The 22,605-nt window shown below is 48.3% G+C and overlaps 1 protein-coding gene across 1 annotated transcript; it reads right to left on the bottom strand.

Moving 5' to 3' along the window:
- Positions 1 to 712: 712 nt before the first annotated feature.
- On the bottom strand, positions 713 to 20,509 carry TMEM201 (transmembrane protein 201). The gene is made up of 11 exons (XM_062507752.1): positions 20,436 to 20,509; positions 15,070 to 15,190; positions 14,360 to 14,554; positions 12,750 to 12,926; positions 11,791 to 12,182; positions 11,219 to 11,422; positions 2,874 to 3,091; positions 2,564 to 2,635; positions 1,461 to 1,751; positions 1,227 to 1,358; positions 713 to 810 (listed from the first exon to the last, which is right to left on the bottom strand). Exons 1-11 carry the CDS (start codon positions 20,507 to 20,509, stop codon positions 713 to 715), a joined length of 1,974 nt encoding a protein of 657 aa, XP_062363736.1.
- Between the last annotated feature and the right edge of the window lie 2,096 nt (positions 20,510 to 22,605).

The following is a 22,605-nucleotide window of genomic DNA, read 5'->3' as shown; positions in this document are numbered from 1 at the left end:
AGCCACAGAGCTGGCTGGACACAGGCACACACAGGGGCTGAGAATCAGCACGGCCAGAATGGAACTGCTGAAAGCAGCCTCGGGGCCAGGTCCAGCTGGAAGCACAAGGACATCTAAGATGCAAGAACATGACAGAGCAGCCAAGGTCACCCATGTGCTTAGGCAAGCTTAAGGCAACTAAAGAAAGTTCACTGACAATTTAGAGGAGAATGCCAAAGAGAAGAGAGAAGAGGAACCACTGAGCAGAGGCTGGGGATGCTGTGACAGTAGCCAAAGCCCAGCACCAGCTACTAAGCCATCCCTCTTCTACAGCTCATTTGTTCTAATTCTCCTCATTTTACCAGCACCATCAGCACGAGGTCAATATGTCAGAAAGAAGAGCTGGGGGTAGGTCCCTAAAAATGCAGCTCATACATTTTCAGGCTTGTGTCTCAGGTCAGTTCTTCTGAAAGAAAGTGTGTGGGCCATTGGACTGGCCTCCTGCTTTGAACTGGAGCTGGGAACTGTGTCTGCCTTCTCCAGGGACAATCCTGGGATATGTTCTACCTGGAAGTGATGGCAGCAGCTGCCCAGGATCCTTTTCATGCCAGTTGAGTGTACAGTAGTTTTTTAAAAAACAGCATGCACCGGTGGCATGGCCATTGGCCATGAAGCCATGGTTGAGTTCCTCTTGTCTCCTCAGAACCAGGGAGGGGGGAAGTGTTGGCACAGGTCAGCGCAGGCTCCTGTAGACATAGGCTGATGTGAACACAGCATTGAGGGTCAGGCTGAGGGCGAGCAGGCCCCGGAGAGCAGAGGTACCACAGCGACCTTGGCAAGAGAGAACACGCAGACAAAAAGGGAACAGTAGAAAGAGGTATTAAAGAACTGGTAAGTCAAAGTGAACAGATGTTGTACTGCTTCTCTCTGTCCAGTGTTTCAGCACAAGCAGAACTTGCTGAAGCACTTTTCCAGTCAAGAAGGACTCCACTGCCCTCTTTTGGCTCTATTTTAATCTCATCTCATGCTCTTGACACCTGCATCCCCAGCCCTCTTCTTCTGTCTCAGTTTAGCACTTTGTCAGTGTTCTTCAGACAGTCCAAAGAACAGGAACAGCTTTATTAAGACCTTAGAATAGCAGGCAGGAGGTCCATTTTGCAACTACTTATTTATTTGCAGAAAAGATCTCAGTTACCCTCAGCAAAATACTCACACATGCATGAAGCAGTCACCAGACCTGCACTCACCTCTCCAGCCAGCCAAATCCTCCCCTTTGGTAGTTGTGTCTACCACACAGGTAGATGAGTGTGATGAGTGATCCTCCTTTTTGATGGAATTATCACTGCAAATACTCCCCCCTTCCACAGCAGATCTCATATCTGCAAGGAGAAAAACACAGGAAAATTCACCACCTGGGTTCCTCCTGAAAGTTTTCCCATCTGTGCTTTGCAAGCCAACCCCTGCCCGCAGTGCCAGCTTACCTGGCACTCCCCGCTCCAGGAGGTTTTTCCTGGGGAAGCCGGGCAGCTCGGGGGCAAAGGCGTGGTTGTCGGAGGGGGTGTGCTCCTCGGAGCCGCTCGGGGTCAGCAGGGCCTCGCTCTGCGCCGGGAACAGCAGCAGCTTCTGTCCCTGCAGGTTGAGGCGCGCGGGGCTGATGAGCGGCCGGCGGAAGCGCAGGGACCCCGAGCTGGAGGTGACCGAGCCGGCCACGGACGGAGCCGGGGATGGGATGCGGGAGGGGGCACGGCTGCCGGCCAGCAGGGAGAAGGGATCTGCAAAGGAAACGCCCAAGGGGCAAAACCACCGGGTTATCATCCCCCTGCAACAGGCAGGGCTGTCTTTGACAGCACTACAAGAGAAAGAGATGCGAGTTGCAAATGGCCACCAATATCTTGTACTAAAATTCGTTATTTATTTGAGTCCCTACACTGCAAAATACAGAGGAATTCCACAAGTACTTTAGTACACTCGGGAATCAGGTTATCAGGAGCCTGGTGAGCTTTCTCTTGGCTCAGCTGTGTCCATCCAGGAGAGCCTGCACAATCCATTCTGCAGGTGAATGAATTGCACTGGCACGTCCTTCAGAGCTGCTGAGGAAATGCATTGGGAGCAGGAGGTTTGCATCACCCAGGCTGTGAGTGCCTCTGCAGCAGCACAAACAGCCCAGGGACCTGTGTGGGTCCGAAGGGCAGCAGCCAGGGCACAGAGGACACAGGAACAGACAGGCAGAGCAGCCAGGGCAGCCGAACTAGCACCGGCTGCACTCTGCTGGGAAAGCTACAAAACAGCTGCCCTGCAAACAGCTCCAGTCTCAGCTCAGCTCCTGACTCCTTGTTTAGTCTCACTCAATCAGCAAAGGGCTCCTTGTTTTGTCATCGTGAGTTCTCCCAGGGAGAACATCCAACACAGCACCTGATTTTAAAGCCATCCCATTTGTAGCTGGGACTCTCCCTGCAGCATTTCTAGCAGCAAAATTTTCAGTGGAATGCAAGCAGGGAGGAAAGAATTCAACCAGACCACGTGTTTCAACCCACTCAGTGCAAATCCTGCAAAGACTGTTGCTCTGGAAGGCCGAGAGCAGTACCTGATGGAGGGGATTCCTTGGACTGGGATGACTGCGAGGCTGGTCGGCTTCCACTGAACAAGTAGCCAGAATCTAAAAGCAAAAATGAAAGAATTTGAACCCAGCTGGCTCAGCTGCTGCCAAGCCCCAAATCCTAATGCTGCACATTCTGTGCCACAGGAGCAGCCATCCCTGCACAGGACTGCAACACGTGGATCCAGTGCCATTCCCTCCGAGCGCCCTGCACACTCCCCTGGACCCCCCCAGCCCATCTCCTCCTGCAGCACTGCAGTGCCATTCCCATTCCCAGTGGTATTCCCTGCTCTCTCACCTGCCCGGGCCAGCGAGGGGATGGTGCCCAGTGAGAGTGCCCTGTTGAGACGGCCGGGAAGAGAGGATGAGGAAGTTCTGCGTGGGGACCTGAAGAGCTGCTGGTTTGTCAGGTGGAAGATACTGGGTGGTGTTGGGACAAACAGAGACGTAGCAGGTGAGGGGAAGGCTGTGCCAGGGCTGCTGGGAAAGACGGTGATGGAGTCCCCAGAGAGGTACCTGCAAAGGACACGCATGACACACGCTTAGCACTGAGAAATCCCAGCAGCTGCCTCTCCTGCTGGGCTTGCAGGAACACTCGTTTTGGTACCAGGTTTGGACCAACTTCTCAGTGCAGGAGTGCTGAAGAGCTTATGGGAATGCTCCTACACTTTGGGAAAAGAACTGCTCAACCTTACTTAAATTATTGTGCATCAACCTGTCCCACAAAACAGGGTGGAGAAGAGGGTGGAGCAGTTTAGGAATGCCAGTGAAAATACCTTGGATGAGAAAATTACCCAGAGAATGCTTTATGAAGTCCAGATGTTAAAACACAGGCATTTTGTATTATTTGTAACAATTTAATGAAAAAGACATGAAATAAAGTCTAGATTATGAACCAGAATCTCCGAATGTTCTTCTGTATGATTATTTTAGTTAGAAGCAGGTAACAGAACTGTTGAATAAATCATGATGAAGAACTGAGTATGAAGTGCATATGTTTTTAAATGGAGATATCTGATTTTGCAGGTACAATATTTGGACGTTTAATCTCACTTCTGACGGAAACAGAAACAGATGAGAGCACCAACATAGCTACAAGGCTTTTCTTCTGTCAGAGGAAAGCCAGGAGTAAATCAGAGGGTGAAGAAAATCTCAGCCTTGCACTGTGAGGTGATTTATGCACGTGTCATTCTACCCTGGAGATTAAAGAGGTGGTGCAGCAATATTGTGCCACACTAACTCTAGAGTTAAGATTACAATTTAAAGTATCTTATAAACTACTTATCTGCTAGTGGGAGGCAGCCATCACCAATCCTGACCAGCTCAATGAGGCTGAACCTGTGAGCCAAGCAGGGTCCTGGTGCAGGACGTGCCTCCACCAGCAGCCAGGGATGTGCTGGTCTTGCAGCCCCAAGAGCTCAACCTCTCCAGGCTCCAGAGCACCTGTCACAGGGGTCCTGCTTTGCATCCATGGGGAATCCTTTACAGCACCCCACACACACCTACCCCACCACACCCACAGATGGATGTGCCCAGCTCAGCTTTGTAAGAGGAAATGAATGGGAAAGGGAATTAGAAGTGCAGCTCAGGACTGATATGAATCACAGGAGAGAGTGATATCTACTCCTCACTGTGCCATGGCTGTGGGGGCCCAAATCAGAGCATCATCTGTGAGCAATGTGGCTCTTTTGTCCTAACTTTGCACCTTCTGTGTCTTTGGCCTAAAGGATCCAACTTTACACAGCTCCTTGCTGCAACAGGGAGCAGCTTAACTGGTTTATTGGCTTTTGGAAGTCTTTCAGTTAGTGGGCTGGAAGATATTACAGTGATTATCACTCATGACCACAGTCCTGGAACTATTTTAGGTCAGGCTTCCAATGGCTCTGCTGCTCAACAGCCTCACTGCTCAACCTCACCTAACTGCTAACTCAAGTTGGTGCAGCCAGATCCTCAGGGCAGCAAAGAAGCATTTGTCTTGAACCATCCAGAAAACGAATTTTTCTGATTGGTAAAGAACAGCTGAAGAATTTTAAGTATCGCTTATTAACACCATAGGACTGAATTCTGACCAAAGTATGTATTAAACTGATCTGTTCTGAACAAACTCCTGCTAAGTGTGCAAAATCCTGTTCCTGTTCTCTGCACTCTTTAGTGTTTGCCACTGCTATGTCACTGCTGCTAAAAGCTCTCATGGGAATGTGCTTCATGCCTGAGAATGGGCAGCTGAACTAAAACTTCTTCCAGAAGCAGATGAAAAAAAGATGAGGAGGATCATAAGATAGGAAGTAACCACACAACAGCCCTGGGATGGAGCACTGCAGCTGTGTCTTTGCTCCAAGCCCTTTGGTAATGGTAGTAATAAGAGTGGCTCTGGCAACAGTAAAAAAAGTAACATTTAAAAAAAAAAAAAAAAAAAAAAAAAAAAAAAAAAAAGAAGGAAAAAAAAGGCTCTGGAGTCAGTTTGTGGAAATAGTCAAGGCCCGGAAGCCGTTTATTTCAGAAGTTGATATTGTGAACACCAAAAATTGGGAATCTTGATTAGTGTTTACAATGATCACAATGCTACTAGACAGTTGGGCACAACTCCGCTACACAGATACTTTAAAAATAAATAAACAGAAGGTTAAAGAAGGGTATTACATGGTATGGGACTGTACATGGTCCTGAAGAAACTCCTCCTGCTAGGAGAGCCTCCCCTCCTCTGTCCCAACAGCTCCCTGTTATCCACAGACACCACCATCCGTGTGTGCCTTTTTAATTCACATTTTACCGGAGATGCTGCATCATCCCTGGGACAGACAGAGACACGGAGGGCACAGGGCAGGCCAGGCTGCAGATGGACCCACTCCTTTGTCAGATACTTCATAGGCTGAATTAAGAAGGGGAGATGCAGCCACAGGCAGGCAACTGGGGGGATGTGCCCAGCTTCATCTGCCCTGGGCAGCTGGGGAGCCATGTCTTAGCCAGGGGGTGAAACAGTTCTTCTGGATTTAATGTCCCCTGGGAACTGAGCTACCCATGCACAGCCGGGCCCCACTCTCCCCAGGCAGTGGGTGCAGAACAAGTCCCTGTCACCCAGGAATAGTAACAGCTGGGGACAGCACCCTGTGTGCCCTGACACTGCTCTGCTGCACCTCTCACTCAGGGCCACAGCCTGTGCCTCCTGCCAAATTCACAGAACCAGGAGTAAAGAGCTGTACAGGAACAAAAAACAGGCACAAGGACAAGGGAGAGTAATGCCAAAATGGGCACAGCTCTCAGACACATTAATATTTTGATATGTGGCTTAGAGAGCTAGAAACTTCAGCTGCCAAGAGTAAGAATTCTTGTCTCTTGCCTGTTGTCCTGCTTTGGATGAAAAAGGAGGGTTGAATTAGAGCTGCCATGTCCTGCACTAAGACTTTCTAGAGTACAGATGCTTGGCATCAGTTGTGCCTTTCCCCCCTAGCTGGTGGCACAAAGTGGGGAGGTGTGTGTATATGCACATCCTACAAATACAGACACAAATACAGACATGCTGGCGTGCCAAAAATGTTCAGGGAACCTCTGCCTGCCTGGACACTCAAGAGCTTTGGTCCCAAATGAGGCTTTACAGGGGATGACTTCAGGACTGAGTACGGTCCCTTTCCCTGGAGAGGGCCTGCCAAGGCCCAAAGAGCCAAGTGCACCTGCAGGTGACAGCACACCTGCAAGGAACTGGCAGGTTGTATGTGACAGCACACAATTTCAATAGCATCTCTGAAAACCAAAGCAAAGCCATACACCACAGCTCCCTCCAACTTTCATGAATGCAGTCAGTCTGGAACAATTATCTGGCTATTAATTATATTAATTTTTATAAGAGCATAAATACTTTGTCCACATTACATCAATACATACTTCCTATAGTATCTAAGCACGATTATTAGCTTCACATAATTTCAGCACACTTGATAAATATTCATAAAGCCAAAATAATAAGCCACTACACTGTTTGAATATTCCCACATGTTCTCACCCTTTGACACACCCAAGCTCACTAGGGCATGCAAAGCACAGATGTAGGAAAGGAGGAGTTAAGAGAAAGAAAAGAACTGGATACAAACACAGTGTATTTCCAATGGTAAAGGGCCACAAGGCATCAGTTTGCATGCACTGATGTCACTGAGGGCCTCAGGAAGAAGAGAAGCAGCAGCAGCAGCAGCAGAGATGCTGACTTGGTTGCTACCTCTGGGTTCTCCCTCACCCCCCTGTAGAGTTGCTCAGAAATGTTAGCCCAGGTGTCCCTTTGTGCCCTGCCACTCAGTGGTGGCACAGGAAGGACAGAAGTGCTGGCCTGGCAGACACATGGACACTGCTGTCCCATGCTGCAGCCATGGTTCCACCAAGCAAAGCAACACAGTGGTGTCCCAAATCTTGTCCAGGGAAAGGCACTTAATGAACCCACACTGGCCCCTTTATAAATCTGGCTCCGCTGGGCAGGGTACAAGATTTTGAGTTGGCAGATCAGCCACAGCCACTGAGGGCCAGAGCCAGGCACTTGGGGATGGAGCAGATTTGAGTTCAAGTGACACAAAAACCTCCTAACACTCCCACAGCACCTCAGCTCTGTTCTGCTGGTACCATCCTCTGGTCCAGCACATGGTTAGTATGAAAAAGCAGCACCTCAAATTAGGGGCTTTTGCACTAAAACCCTCTAATATTGTTAAGATGTTTGCATGCTCTGGCCTGCATGGCTGAGAGAACCCTCAGGCAACAAAACTGCACCTGCAGACTACCAGGTGTTCCTCTGTGGCCTGAAGTAAGAACCCAGCTAAGGGAAAGGAAGAAGCCCAAAGCACTGACCAGGTGGTTCTGGATGATTTTGTGCCAGTTGTGGTTGTTAGTTACCAAGCCTTTGTTAGCTCTTATCCTACCCAGCAGAAGGAAATGTGCCACACAAAATGGCACAGCTATTTTTTTGCTCAGCTGCACAGGACAGCATCACTGTGCACCAAAACACACATTTTCTCCTGCTGGACTCACTGTGGGGCAAGCAATAATGCAGTTAAGTGATTACCTCAGATATCTACATGTAGATGACACAGATGACAGATCTAACTGCTGAGTGAAAAATGCAAAGCACCTTCCATACAGAACCTATGGCAGGATAGTGTCTAGAACAGCCTATTTGGCTTTGAAATCAGGTGTGGCAAGAACAGTTTCTGAAAAGGCAGTAGTGGTTTGACCAGTTTTTTTTTCCACAGTCAGCAGCAGAATACTGCTAACTTACAACTTATCTGCAGGGCTCCTTGTCTGAGACACAGCTGGTACAGACTGAGTGCTACAGTTTGTAAGTCAGAACTCCTCTGGACAAAACCCACCCTGCTCCTCCTTTCTTCCCTTATCCCAAAAGATCCATCATCAGAAAAAGCATATGAGACAAGGAGAAAAGAAAGGAGGCTGTCAGCATCAGAGTCTCCAACACCAAAAATTCAATTACTGCAAGTTTGGTTTTGAGGCTCTGAGGTTTTAGTTGTTTTTAGAAGCACCAGCACAGACATGCTGAGGCACTGAGAAGTGGGGAAAATAAGCTGACACCTGAGCAAAAACAAAAGCTTCTTTGGCTTTAAATGAACTCCACTTCCATACGTACTTTGTTACTCTGTTTCATTTTTGAATTTTTCCCAATTTCAAGCACAGAAGTTCTTCAATTGTAAGTTGTGAAAAAAGCACCACAGAGATCAGTTGTACAGCTTGGCCATAAAACAAAAGTGGCTTTCTGATGTTCTGATATATAAATTAGTGCAACTAGTAAATATAATTTGTATTAAACTGCAGAAAGTGAAGACAAACAGATGTCACTTGCAGTTAACACATCTCTCACATTTAAGGACTTTAAAATCAGTATAGATTTATAGCACTAGCTGTGCAAACAGAGCCAAAATATTCCTTAACAGGATTATTCAGGCTTCACAGTGTAAATCCTCTCCTTCCCACAGTTCTACCAGCTGCCTGTTCCCAACATTCAGCGTGCATCCTCCCCATCCCAGCACTGCACAGGGAAAATGATATTAAGAGAAAAGAACAGGCATGGTAAACCAAGGTAACATTTAAGAGCAAAACATCACAAAAGGTGCCTGACACCAGGGAGCTTGAGGATGAGTCAAGTTTAAATAGAAAGAAAAAACCAAAGTGCTCCTAAAAGGGGAGGAAAGCAGCTACTTAGAGGAGATAGGAGATGATATGAAACAGGACACAATGAAGCTTAGCACAGCCTTGACTTTCAGCTGAAGAGGCTGCCAGCCATCTTTAGAAACTGCCACTGGGAGCTTCCTTACTACTGGGCAAGAAAATTTGGACAGATTAATTTCATTTGTTTCTTATTAATAAAAGGATATTGCTGACAGAAATCAGGCATGACATTACCATGACCATTCCCACAGAGTTTGTCAGCTTCTCATACCCCTCCTTTGAGCCTTCTCAATATATCCTTCAAATATGAGATTACTCCTGTTCCTTGGGCACATCTCACAGGAGAACAGCAAGAGCAACGTTCAATCCAAATTGTACAGGTAAGTGCAGAAGACAATCACAGAGAAAAGTTTTTTCTTACATGTACTTTATGAGGAAAATTTGGAAGTCCTGAAGCAGGAAGAAGGGAAGAATTAAAAAAAAAAAAAAAAGTCAAGATGCCTTATTTCACTAAATGGCCATAATAGCTCAAGGTTTCCCATGCCTGTGAGCTAGAAGACAAATGTTTTGGGTCAGGACTGGTAAGTGATGGGAACATAGAAGATGGAACCAGACTTTGCAGGTGCTGGATTCATTTTGTGGGTAAGTAAACAACCCTCATCACTCACAGCATCACTCACAAGCACCAGGATGGAGCCAGGTTCTGTTAGCTTGGAGGTGGATATTGAAGTTATCTGAAGGCACCAGAAGAAGATTCCAAAGGAGAGCCCAGGTGGGCAGCAGGTCTCTGTGGCCATTCCCTTGCTAAGTTCCAGGCACACAGCCAGGAGCTGCACCTTCCCATGACTCAGCCTGGCTTATTGTTAATGAATTTCAGAGCTTTTGGCAGTGCTACCTTTATGCTTTCACAATGAACACCAGTTTGAGGAACAGTAAGTATGAACAGCTAGGAAATAGCATTTGTTTCCTTTATAAAAAGCTCCTCTAATTTCACCAGCATCTGCAGCACCCAGTAGTATCTGCATTTTTCAGCAGGAGTTGCAGATACTTCACAGTGAGAGCTCCATTCTGATTATTTTTCAGTTTATACACTAGAAGATCACTAGAAGAAAACAGCAGATCTTCTGTAAAAAGTGCTATTTCCTCTTGAAAGACCAAAATCCATACAAGAGACTCAGTGGAGTGCCCTTCAAACAAATGTGCAGGATAATCAGACTGCTTATCCTAAGAGGCCGCAACAAGTTAATCCTAAAAACCCCAAACAGCTGGAAGTTCCCTCCTCCCCACACAGCAATGCCCAGCCACCCCAGCTTTCAGCAGAGGAGTGCCAGGCACACAACTCCAAGTCACAATTTCCATGCCCAAACTGTGCTGTCAGCAATAAACACTGACTGAGTAGTGATGCACAATGGAAGCTGATCAAATATCACAGCACGAGGTTGTCAAGTCCCATACTTCTTCTCTTTCTAAGGCTACAGGAGTGGAGGAACACAGACATTTTTATCCAGTTTATCCAGTTGTGCTTATACATGGACGTTGCTCGGGGAGCAGCTGGGTAAAAACCCAAAAAAAACCAAACCTGGCACTGAAAACAAGCACTGGTAGATCTGAAAATTTAACCTCAAACAGCTGAATACTTTCAGGTATGAAGACACCCTGAGCTACTTGACTTTTTAAAGCACCTTTTTGAATAAATTACTGAAGTTTCAGTCAAAAGCACTTAAGGACACTTCTCCATTTAAAACAGGAGCCAGAAGGGCAGAGCGAGAGAGGATACAGGTAAATGATGCTACACAGTGGAAGGCAAGAAGAACCAGGTTATGGGCTCTGTGGTTCCCTCCTCGTGTGCCTGGGCACCACAGCACATGTTAACGGGGACTCCAAATCCAGAGGCAAGTTCCCATGAGTTCCAAATTAAAATGACCAGCACCATTAGGAAAGCGAAGGTGGCCCAGGCCCCATGGTAGATCAAGGCAGAGGGTTCCACATGGCTAAGGATGGAGAGGCAGTGAGAAGAACCAGGAAGACAGGAGAAGCCAGAATCTCTTTGGCTGGAGGAGCAGAATGGGAAGGAGGCTGCATTTATGGAGCAGTTTGTGAGGCAGCTGCTGAAGAGCTGACTTTGGGGAAGCTGGATATTTGTACTGCTGACGTAGGATGCAGGAGGAAGGGAGAATGGAGGCAGCACGAGTAGCTCCCATGGCTAGCAGTGGAAATGCTCCAAGCAGCTAGCACAGTGGTAAGCAAGGATGGGAAAAAAAATATATAAATATATATATATATACACACACACAGACACACGCATATATATACGTGTATATATAAATATATATGTATTAAAAAAAAGGAAGAAGAGATCTTCACTGCTTATCTAACTTTAAAAAAGAGAAACAGAGGAAGGAAAAATAACAAGAGGAGAGAGAAGCACCAGTCGCAAAGAGTTCACAAGGCTTTTCCTCCTTCCCCCAGCGTCACTGCTCTGGCTCTGACCTTCGGGGCCGGAGTCTCCGCTGGCCCGTTGACTTCCGCGTGGCCACGGCTGCCGTGAAGCCCACCAGGCAGCACAGGGACGTGGTGCCAAACTTGGCCGTGTCCAGCCAGCTGGGCGTGTCCGTCTTCAGGTACCTCTCGGCCAGGTGCAGACCCATCACCACGAACCACAGCACTGAGGCGAACGCGTCGATTCGCCGGAGCCTGCGACGGGAAAAGAAACCAAACAAGAGTTCAAACACCGGCGAACCACCCTGCTGCCGGGGAAGGACAGGGAAGGTGGGGAGGTACCCAGACTGAGCAGGTTCTGTACTGCCTCTGACTACAGCACATCATGTGCAGCCCTGCCTGCTGCTGGGCAAGTGTCTGAGCACATCAGTTCCACTTTCTACCTGAGCTGCATAGGCAACCTTTCATTCACAGTAATGCAAGCTTAAATTGAATGAATTAAGGCACGCAGTACTACACGTGCCATTCTGGGAAATGTTCACCCCTGGATCACCGAGGCAACACAGGACTAGACAGCTCCCAGTGCAGCAGTCTGGAGTGAGACAGAGGCCCAGCACACCCACCTGATGCGCCCAGCCAGGAGCATGGCCAGCAGGCAGGTGAAGAGCCCCAGCACAGCCACTGCCATCTGGTGATTCTTGCCGTAGGCCCACGCCGCACTCAGGTTCTCCAGCAGGTGCTCCGGGAGCAGCAGGAGCAGCTCCCGCCAGCCCCGCCCCGAGCTACCACTGCCACTGTCCTTGTCCCTGCCCTCAGCGGGGCTGGTGCCTGTCCTGTTCCACATGGACTCAGGGCCAGCAGGGACAGGAGCAGGGACAGCTGTGCCGAGGGAGAAGGGGTCGCCTGAGCCGTACAAGGCCATCAGAACCAGGAATGCACAGCTGAGGAAGGCCAGAATCCGCAGAAGAATCACCTGAGCTGGCGTGGTGATGGAAGTGGAAGATGAACACAAATTCTGCAGAGGAAGGGAGAGACACCTTGTCAGAAGCTGAATGAACTGCAGCAAGGTTCAGTGCTGTATGAAACACTTCCGTATTATATGGTTTACTGGACTGTTCCTTTCAATTTCGTCTAAGTCTCTCTACTGGGCTGATACCACATGGGGTTACTGTAGACTAGCAGAGACACATGCAGAAACCAAGGTCAGGCAGGGCAGGGAATCAAGAAGGCCATAATTCAATTCCCATTGTTCCTTTTTCCCCTTGTACTCTGTAATTTCCTGCACTGCACTCATAAATTGGCTTTCCCACCTCCTTTCTCTGCCTGTCCTATTACTTTTGTTCCACTCTATTATTACATTAGACTTACCTTCTAGCAACTGTGCTGAATGACACCAGCAAGAGGAAAACCTCAAACTAACATTAGAAGCATCTGTGGCAACTTTTCCCACGCTCTTCTAAACTGCTGCCACACACCCGAGCTCCCAGGGCTAGAGAGCCCCAGGCTGCTGCCTCCCTTTGGCAGCTGCAGAGCCAGGTGCAGTGGCACAGAGCTCTGTCCCTGCCCTGCACTCCCCAGGTACCTGGCTGTAGCTCTTGTCGGTGTCCCGGCGCCTGAAGTGGTGGCTGAGCAGCAGCGCGCGCAGCTGCCGGTTCTGGTGCTTGATGTAATACTCCACAGCAGCCTGGCACGGGCGGCACAGCTTGTAGGTCTGCTCCAGGTGGTGCCTGTACACCTCAATCTCCTCATCGTACTTGCCCTGTGAGACAACAGCAGGGAAAAGGAGGTGAGCCGTGCAGGTGCCTCACCACTTGTCATGCTTGCTATTGACAGGCAGGCAAAGCGCGACTCCAGTCTCACAGGGACAGCTCCTGAAACCAGGCCTGGACAGCCACCAAGCTGCAGGCCAGGCTTACAGCCAGCTTCACACAGAGCTCACCCAGCCTCCACGTCCCAGAGGAAAAAGAGCCTTGGAGAAGGCTGCTGTGGCCCAACAGCAGGATGCTGAATTTCTGTGTCTGATTTTGCTGTCTTTGTTGAGATCATATGAATTCCACACTGGTGAGACAAGTACCTAGAACTGCTCTTCCTCTCCTCAAGTGAGGGGACACAAAATACCTGTTGCTCCTTCACTCCAAGCTCATCCCTCCCTGGAACAGCCACCCTGCAATGCAAGGCCCCTGCTGTCACTGACACCCTTATCCAAGCACAGTGAATAACACAATCCCAGGTTTCTCAGCTGGCACAGGCACTGCAGTTCACTGAATGCCTAAAAAGGGGCCAAAGGCTGGCACTACTTGAGCAACTGGATAGGTCTGGCAAGAGGCAGGGACTAGAAATAAAGCTGAGAAAAGGGCACCAGCCAAAGATATTCTCATTAAGTGTGATCAAGTTTCAAACTGTTCTCTGGGAATCATTCTGATCAAACTCATTATAATTACACAAAGCAGACTAGATGAGGCAAGCCAGAGGATGGACACATCACACTACAGCATCGTCTAACCCCAAGGCTTGACCATGGTTGAAGGCTAAGGAGTGCAGCATTAAATTCTCTGCAGAAAACTTCAGGGAGACATAAAACTGTGAAGGAGAAACCCCACTATCCCATCCTCCATGGTTATTAAGTAATGGGGAGGCCAAGAAATTGCTCAGCAGGAAATCCTGCTGCTGTAACTCCAAAATCCCTTCGGCCTCCTAGGCACAGATACCTAACCAGGGAAATCATGTGGCTGCACGGGATTCCTCTCTCACTTCACTTGTAAATGCAGAGCAGCACAGCCAGGGCCTTGGGAAAACAAAATCTGCTAAGGCTTCATGTTAACTACTGGGCTGTTGTGCCTCTCGAGTTCCATAAACTCAGCCATGGGAAGTACTGGAGTTGTAAGATCATCTCAGAAATGTCTTGGGCTCAAGCTTCTATTTCCAGTGCTCATCTAGAACAGGGGAACATCCCAGCTTTGAAGTAGAATTAGGTAAATTTTCAGCATTAATCACTGAACTTCTCTGTACTGGTGTGTCACACAGCACTTCTGAAGACTGTTGGAGCATCATTCCACAGCACACTGGAAAACTGCTCTCTCCCCTGCTTACTAGGCTGCAGCATGGAATAAACAAGAGCAGGAATAGCAGACATAGATGAGAATGCCTTGGACAAACATCCTCCAGTGATGGCAGCCCCTAACAAACACTTACCTCCTCCCTTGGTGAGAATGAAGCCAGCTGTTTGATTTTCATGGTTTGATGGTTGTTGCATTTCTTGCAGAGCAGAATTTGGCTGCTCACCCACTGCTGTGGTTTGGCAGGGTCACAGAAAGTCGGACTGCCCGACACGACGTGGTTAAGGTGTTCCATGTACTGGGCAGGGATGGGCTTGTTATAGTCTCCATTCTGACAAAAAGCACGGGAAAAGCAAATATTCAATCATAAAATCAAAGCTAGGTTGACAGCAAGATTCCCTAAGCTCCGTCAGCAGATCTACATTTCATTAGCATTTACCTACATAACAAAATAAGTAAGTAAAAAAAGAGACAAAATGCTTCAAATCTTCCCCCATCTCCACTGTCCTGCACACCTATCACAAGCAGCTGGTGGTGCTGGATTTCAGCTTAAGACAGGCTTTGCTATTTAACAGAATACAAAACCAGAGAAGAATTGTTCCATACAGTAAAAAAGGTATTCTTAAGAGATATGCCAAAGCCACTTTTGCCCTATAAAGCATGAGAGGCAAATTAGTCTCGATCTCTCTAGTCAGCACAGCGCAGCAGATTCTTTCTCCAGGCTGAGGTTCTGAGCTCAGGGGTGCTCAGCACAGAGCTGCCAGCTGCCCAACCACTGGCCATTCCCCAGTCCTGTGCTACCTGAGGATCAGGGCTCCCCAGCAGGCCCAGCCCAGCCCCCTGTACCTCCTGGAAGCCGTTGTACTGCTCGCAGTTGGGGCAGTCCCAGCAGTTGCGGTTCCCGTAGGGCACCACCGTGTCCTGATTGCAGAACCAGCAGTTCACTGGCACGTGCGTGGGCTTCTTCCTGCGGGCACAGCAAACCCAGGAGCACTGAGCTCAGCTGATGGAGAGGGAAGCAATGGCTTTCAAACAGTGAAATGCAGGAAAACAGCCAATGTTCCCATTCTGTGTGCTTAATGACATGACTTGGAGCAGACATTTTAGTAATTAAAAGATGCAATGTTAAAGTAGAAATAAATTCTGCCTGACAATCTGTTCTAGTACTATGGACATGCCAGAACTTTAGTAACGACCTTGTGATTTACCCACTTCACTGTTTTGCAGGGGTACGTTTGGGGGCCACAAGTCCTCTCCATAATCAGCAATGCTATATTCTATGAGAAGGTGCAGTAGAATTGATGCTTAATACACAGGATTCCAGGAAAAGGAAGTTAGGATCAACAAGAGCTGCCTGTGACAGTGCTCAGAAACCCAGGAAACAGGCTCATGGTCACAGTTCTGCCTGGTAGAAAATTTTTCAAGGACAAAGGCATATCACATTATCCTGAGGTTCCAGCACTGTAAACAGCTGCTTCTTCCCAACTTAGGTACTAAAGGAACTGAGGAATCAACATCTCATCCCCTGCTTTTAAGCACTAGAACTGAAGGGATAGAGACTAATGACCTTGATCCATGAGCCCCTTGTTTTCTAAAGCAATCCTGTTAAAACAGCAGCCAGTACAGACAAACAGCTGTGACATGGCCCCACCACAACAGGTTGTGAGAGACGTTTGAGCACAGAACTTCAGCAGAGCCTGACCCCTGAGCCTGCCTGCCAGAGAAGCTCTGCATTTGTCTCAAAACTCAGAGCAATTCCCAGGAGGTTCCTGGCAGGTCAAGGCACCACAGCCCAGCTGTCTGGGTTTATCAGAACCAGTCACACTTCCAAGGGAGGGCAGCTGCTCAGGATTCACTGTGGCAGCCATGCAGACAGCTGGAGCCAGCTGCCACCAGCCCAGCTCCACCAGGGAATTGATCTGTGTGGCTCCATTGCAGCAGCAGAGAGGGCAGTGGAGCAGGGGACCAACTAACAGCAGCCAAAGTGCTCCCAGCTGAGAGCAACTTCTCCCAGCTCTAGGAAATGTCCTCTGCTGCTGAAAGATCCGAACGCTGCAGAAGTGTTGGCTGGCACCCTGCAACCAAACAGCCAGGTGGGTCTTCCTGCTCAGGCATCACCTCCGGAGCTGGATCTCCACAACTAACATTTTTCCCATTCCCATCCATAGACCACGCCTTGAAACTTGGTTCATAAAATATCAAACACTCAAACAACACCTGAGCCTCCTGTTTAGGCACTGACAATGACAATATGCTTGAAATGAAGTGCTGAGAAGTCAGGATGTACAGAGGATTCCCTGCCAGATGCTGAAAGAAAATGGCTGGAGCTACTAGGATGACAGATTCTCATCTCAAAATAGATGCAAGCACCCACACCCCTCTTAAAATGAATATTCCCTGCTCAACTTTCTTCACTGCCAAGGGGGCTTAACTGATCTGAGTTAAAAATATCACTACTAAAACCAACAGGCAAAAAAACTCCCCACAAACCAACCTAGAGCTCAAAGCAGACACATCTAGGTCGATGTCTGAGTTATCCATGAGCTGCTGCTGTCCCCAAAGCCAAGCACTTGTCAAAACAGCCAGATGAAGGATGGGCAGCAACACCTGTTGTATTATCCACTCCCACTACCACAGGTGTAAAAGCTGTGCAAATATAACATGCACCCTTCAACCAGCAGCACACAAACCCTGCAGCTCCTAGAGCACAGCCTGAACTCCACCCTCTGGAGCAGATTATTTCCCAGGTACTGCAGAACCTGCCAATATCCCTTCCTGTGGCACCCACAGAATTAAGACACACCATCCCTCAGCCTCGACCCACCCCCAGGCTCTAAATTCCATGAGATGACAGAGGTAACAGCACTAATTCCAAGGATAAGAAGTGGAAAGCACAGGTGAAGAAATGAATAAAGCAGTCATGCTATAAAGCAAAAATCACCAGTGCCAAACCCTACCTGAGAACTCACTAATATCAGAGACCAAATCCTCAGTATACTCGAGACCTTTCCATTTTCTTCCAAACAAGATTTCATTTCTTCCTTTGAGGCTCAGGAAGTACTACCAAGGATTAAATAGCAGCACTTCATTCTGACAATATATGCAAAAGAATTGGCTAAGTCTTGGATTATTTAGGATAAAAGGCAATAACACTTCTTCCTTTCTACTAAAATCTGTTGCTATAGAAATAGGTGCAAAAAAATCCCAAATTCCCAATCTGGTGCATGCAAAAAGAAGAATAAGGGGAGAAAAAGGTTTTTAGGCAAGAGCATGTAGGTAGGGTGCTAATTTTCTAGCAATTGGGCAGGACTGAAAAAAAAACCAAAAAACAAGTTCTGCATTTGGAAAGACTCTCAGATACAGATTTAACTACTTGGGAGCTATATTTACCTTGGCTGAATTGAGGCAGCAGCTGAGGGCAGCAAGCTCTAGCACACATTGCTTTTAAAGTCACATTCTGGTATGAGACTGACAACACAAAAATCGAGCCTTTGCCATGTGCTCAATCCCTTGCAAATCGAAAGGCAAATCATCCCTGAGGAGTTTATAACCCAACACTGTACTAATCTGAAGCAGCTTCACTGGACAAGAACCTTCCTGCAAACTAAAACCTGAGCAACAAAAAGTGATCAAGTTACTTGTAGCACAGAGATTCCATTCACAGCTGACTTTGCTGTGCTAGCTCCCTGTGTAACCTGCACACCCAATCAAGCCCAGAAAATATTCCCAGACTTCCATAAATTGTTTTGCAGGTAGAAAATATTTGTTTAAGACAAAATTGAGGGGAAAATGCCTGCAAGTAAACTCAGTTATGACATCAACATCTAGAAGTCTGACATTGCTCAGATAACATGACAAATGCTCCTTTGTGAGAAGCTGCTGGATTCCCGTATTTTGCTCACAAAAATCAGGCTGCATCTCTGCAGGTCCCATTGACAAACACTGGTTAGTAACTAGTTTGTGTCTGTCATGTAACACAAGGAGGAACTTAGGCTCCTTCCAACTCCCAGCACTCTTCACTACTCCTCATTTATACACACATTGAAGGTCATGCTGAAGTCCATGCTTCTAATGGACTGCCAGCACAAGTCTACCTTGGTGAGTGCTGGTAACAATAAGCTGGATTTGTAAATATTTTTATTTGCATCTATTCTCCATCCTCTTCACTGCTAAGTCAGAAGATGTTTACTTTTCTGTAGCCTTGAAAGAGACCACTGGTGGATGCACAGTTCTTTGCTGGGTTATCAAGGATTAGAGGAAAAACCCAATTCTCCATTAAAAGTATTTAAAGCAGCAGTCTTCATTCTGGCACAACTGGATTACAAACCAATTAATCAAATGGCTATACCAGCAAATCTGAACAAAAAAATACATGGTGAATGAAGCTGTTTTGCACAGACCAGTTTGATCAAACCACATCTGGTGGCAGCTGGACAGATCAAGCACTGGCACAGCACTGTTGGCACACCTGGATTAAGTGCTCAGCTCCCTGGCAGGGAAACTCCTGGGTGGCACAGAAGCTCCAGGTTGTGCCCATGCCCATCACCTGCCAGTAAAGGGGTCTGTCAGGGCAGACCCAAAGCTAAACCTCATTTTCCAATGCAAGAAGAACACAACATAGCTGCTTAGATTCCAGCAGGTGAGCTATAACATAGATACATAGCTATAGACAAGATTCAGCCACAAGACCAAATTTCTAGTACAGTGATGTAAGTTACAATGGAGCCTGTCCTCCCAGCCAGCAAAAAGGTACCCAGGGATTCAGGCAGGGACACACACTCAGTGATAACCACCCCAGGTTCTGTTCTTATCTGGACATCAAATATTTTATCTCCTTGATTAAAAAAAAAAAAAGCAAAGGCAGCATCATGTACAATGTCTGACATTGTGTCTGTGTCCATTATTAGTCTGTCCTCTTTGATGACTATGGAAGATTTGTTTAACTAAAGCAAAAGAAGAAACTCTGAAGTATTAGAATAGTACTGAGAAACACAAACATGGAACCTCAAAGAATTATCAAGGTCACCTGAAAGAATTTACCGGTGGTCTTCAAGGATCTAGGAAGAAATGCTTTCCATACCAGAGACCTTCTGATAAACCTGAGTAAAACAAATCTAATCTCCTCCCTCAAAAGGCATGCTAGCCTCAACTGGGTCAAAGAAATCTTGCCTGCTTCACTGGGATTGCTTTAGGCCACTTGGATTTCTTGGCTACTCTAAATATGGCACAGAAATGCCAAGTCTTGTATATGGGCTAATGTGCCATTGATCATTGATACGGTTAAATAAGCAGGAAATGCTTTAGAGCAAGCCTTAGGCATCATATTGAGAACATAGGAATATGCTTCTCTTGCAAAACATAAACTATGAAGTGAACAGGGAGCCCTTGGGACTGGCTTGTCTCCAATAGAAGCACTTTATAGATGAGCAGACTACAAAGTCTATTGCTGCTACAAAGACTGAAATGCCTCATATTCCACAGCTCCCTACATTCCTTTCATGTTATGCTAGATTAGAATCTGTCAAATTAATCTTTTCTCCTTTTATGAGATCTGAATCATGATATCTCTCCTGATGATTTCCAAACCTGGTTTGAAATTGTTCTAAATTTGGTTCTAATGTCAGGAAGGTTCCGTGCAATGAAGAAACAAGTAATCAAAGAATTCTGATCCCTAATCAATAATTTTGATTTGTAGAGAATCTCCCCAAGTTATAGCACTGGGCTAAGAGCGTTATTATTTTACAGACATGTTCCCCAGCAATCATTCCTTCATCCCACATCAACCAGCCAAAGGAGCAGGATCCTTGCTTTCCCTGCCTCAAAGGCTTCAGAAAACCAGGGGGGATCCCCCGATGGGGCAGGGCCGGGTCCCCGGCGCCGTCCCGGGGTACTCACCGCCCACCGGGATGCTGAGCCCGGCACACAAAAGCCATTCCCGGGGATACACAAGAACGCCTCCAGCCATCCTCCCCACACGCTCCTGTCCCGACCGCGCTGGGGGCTCCAGGGCCGGGCTCGGACCCTGCCCTGCCGGGGCTCTCCAGAGCGGCCCCGCCGCTCCCACAGCCGCGGGCCAGGCCCGGGCCCCGCCTGGCGCCTTCCCGCCGCCGCGGGCCGCATCCCGCCATGGCCAGGGCCCTGCCTCCCTCCTCCTCCTCCTTCCCTTCCCTCGCTGCCTCCCCCCTTCCCGTCTCCGTCCCCACCGGCCGTACCTCCTCGCGATGCGGTAGAGCAGCAGCCCCGCGGCCGCGGCGCAGGCGGTGACGCCCAGCCCGGCTCCGTCCATGCCGGCGCTGCCCCGGCGGTGGCGGAGCCGCTTTGTAGGGGCGCGGCCGCCCCCCGGCCCGCCCCCCGGCCCGCGGGGGCGGTGCGTGACTCACGGAAAGGCCGGAGTCGTGCGGCGGGGCCGCCGTGAGTCAGCGCCGCAAAGGCCGCGATCGTGGCGGCGGGGGCGGCCCGGGGCCCGGCGCTGCCCCGGCTGCGGGGGCGGCCCGGGGAGGTCGTGCCTGGCCCGCCGTGCCTGGCCCGGCGCCCGGCGCACGCGGCTCACGGGGGGCGGCGTCGCTTCTCCTAAAATTAGCCTTGCTGTGTGACAGCGGGGACAGGCCCCGGGAAGGGCGGCCCGGCAGCCCGCGCAGAGCGGAGTATCCCGAGCTGGAAGGGACGCGGTCCAACCCCTGGCCCTGCACAGACACCCCAAAATCCCACCCTGGGCACCCCTGGCGGCGGTGTCCGAACGCTCCTGGAGCTCCGGCAGCCTCGGGGCCGTGCCCGTTCCCTGGGGAGCCTGGGCAGTGCCTGACCTCTCTGAGGGGAGAGCCGATATCCGACCCAGCGCTCCCGAGACGATCTCGGCCCTGCCCGGGTCTGTGTGCCCACGGCGGGCAGAGATCAGTGTCTGCCCCTCTTCCTTCAGGGGGATGCTGCACGATGGGGTGAGATATTGGGGTGGGATGGGACCCTTGGCCTCTCACAGCCCCAGCTCCGAGGGGAAAAGGCTTCAAACCCCTCTGCAGATCCACCCCAGCACCACAGACACGGCTGGGAACGAGGGGTCAGTGACCAGGCTCTACTGGCTCTTGGTCAGGAGCTGTGGCCTGGAGAGGAAAGGGGAAAGGAAAGGGACCCCACTTGTGCTCTGATCCCGCTGCTGCTATGTGCTGTTCTCACAAAACTGGTAGTTTGACAATCATGCTGTGCTTCTACATAAGAGGTTAAGATCTCTCCAAAATATGAAACTGACCCAGCCTCAAACTGTATAGCTGTTTTTGTGATTAAAACAAAAGAAAAACTTCTCAGCACAATAAGATTACTTAAAATTCAGGAGTTCCAGGTTATGTCATCATGTTTTGCAAAAGGCATAAATGGAAAAGCTCTTCATAGACAAGTATTTGTGTTGGGAGTAAACTGTACTTCTAAACTTAACTATGGTTGGGCTCTTCCAGCTGTACAGATTTAACCATGGAAATTAATTCTGCAGAGTAACAGTGAATATTTCATCTCAGTTAATTTAAAAGGCACGTAATTTTTCCATTTCTCTTCCATTGCTTAGTGCAATTACTTAGGGATTGTATTATGAGACCAAATGATAGGGAAATGAGGAAGAAAACCCACCCAAGTCATTTGGCACACCAAGATCTCCTGCATGTCCTCCAGGACTGCTGCAGAGCTGGTCTATTTTTCCTCCACAAGTCCCTCCCTTCCTATCAGCTCTATCTGTACTATCAGTCCAGCCAGAGGTGCATTGTTTAAAATTTGGTTTCCTCCTTAAAGGAGCTAATGAGGAACTTGTGCAAGGGGCACAATCACAGTACAAGCATGGAACATGATTCCCAGCAAATGCAGGTATTTTGAAGGGCTATCAAGGCAACCACAGTATCTAAAGGGAGTGTAAGGACTTGGGAAATCCTCCAGTGGCTCCAAAATACTTCCAAAACAAAATTAACCCACGAGTATCTCGAAATATTGCAGCAACAGTATGTGTGTAATTTCCATTCAACTGATAATTTATGAATGGAAACAGGCACAGTTCTGGTAAAGTTAATGGAATCTTTGTGGTCACGTCAAATAGCAGTAGTTTCATCATCTTACTGATAACTAAGCTACAAAGGGTCTAGTAATGAAGCCTTTACCTACCTTCCATGAAAATTACTTTCTGTAGAAGCTGGAGAATAGGAAAGAACAATGAAAAATTCCTTTAGATTGACTTTGACAAGCAGAGAAAGGTTGTTGGTTATTTTTAAATTCAGGTATCGTTTTGGAAAAAGCCACTTCAAATTCTTCCCTCTGGTAATAGGCTTATTCTATACTCAGTGACATCAATGGGATTGCTCACACAGCATCACCTAAAAATGGTAACTCTTTACAGGGTCTAAGGAATCA

The sequence above is a fragment of the Cinclus cinclus genome, chromosome 23, assembly GCF_963662255.1.
Source record: "Cinclus cinclus chromosome 23, bCinCin1.1, whole genome shotgun sequence".
NCBI classification, from domain to species: Eukaryota; Metazoa; Chordata; class Aves; order Passeriformes; family Cinclidae; genus Cinclus; species Cinclus cinclus.
The sequence above is the reverse complement of the archived record's forward strand: the minus strand, read 5'-3'. Positions and strand labels throughout refer to the sequence as shown.

What these genes read in the sequence shown, in the direction of transcription:
- TMEM201 (XM_062507752.1), bottom strand. Translation starts at nt 20,509, where the DNA reads ATGGACGGAGCCGGGCTGGGCGTCACCGCCTGCGCCGCGGCCGCGGGG. An exon ending in CCTGGAGCGGGGAGTGCCAG is followed by an intron (nt 1,359 to 1,460) that starts GTAAGCTGGCAC and finishes TTCTCCTTGCAG; the next exon opens with ATATGAGATCTGCTGTGGAA. An exon ending in GGATTTGGCTGGCTGGAGAG is followed by an intron (nt 811 to 1,226) that starts GTGAGTGCAGGT and finishes TCTCTTGCCAAG; the next exon opens with GTCGCTGTGGTACCTCTGCT.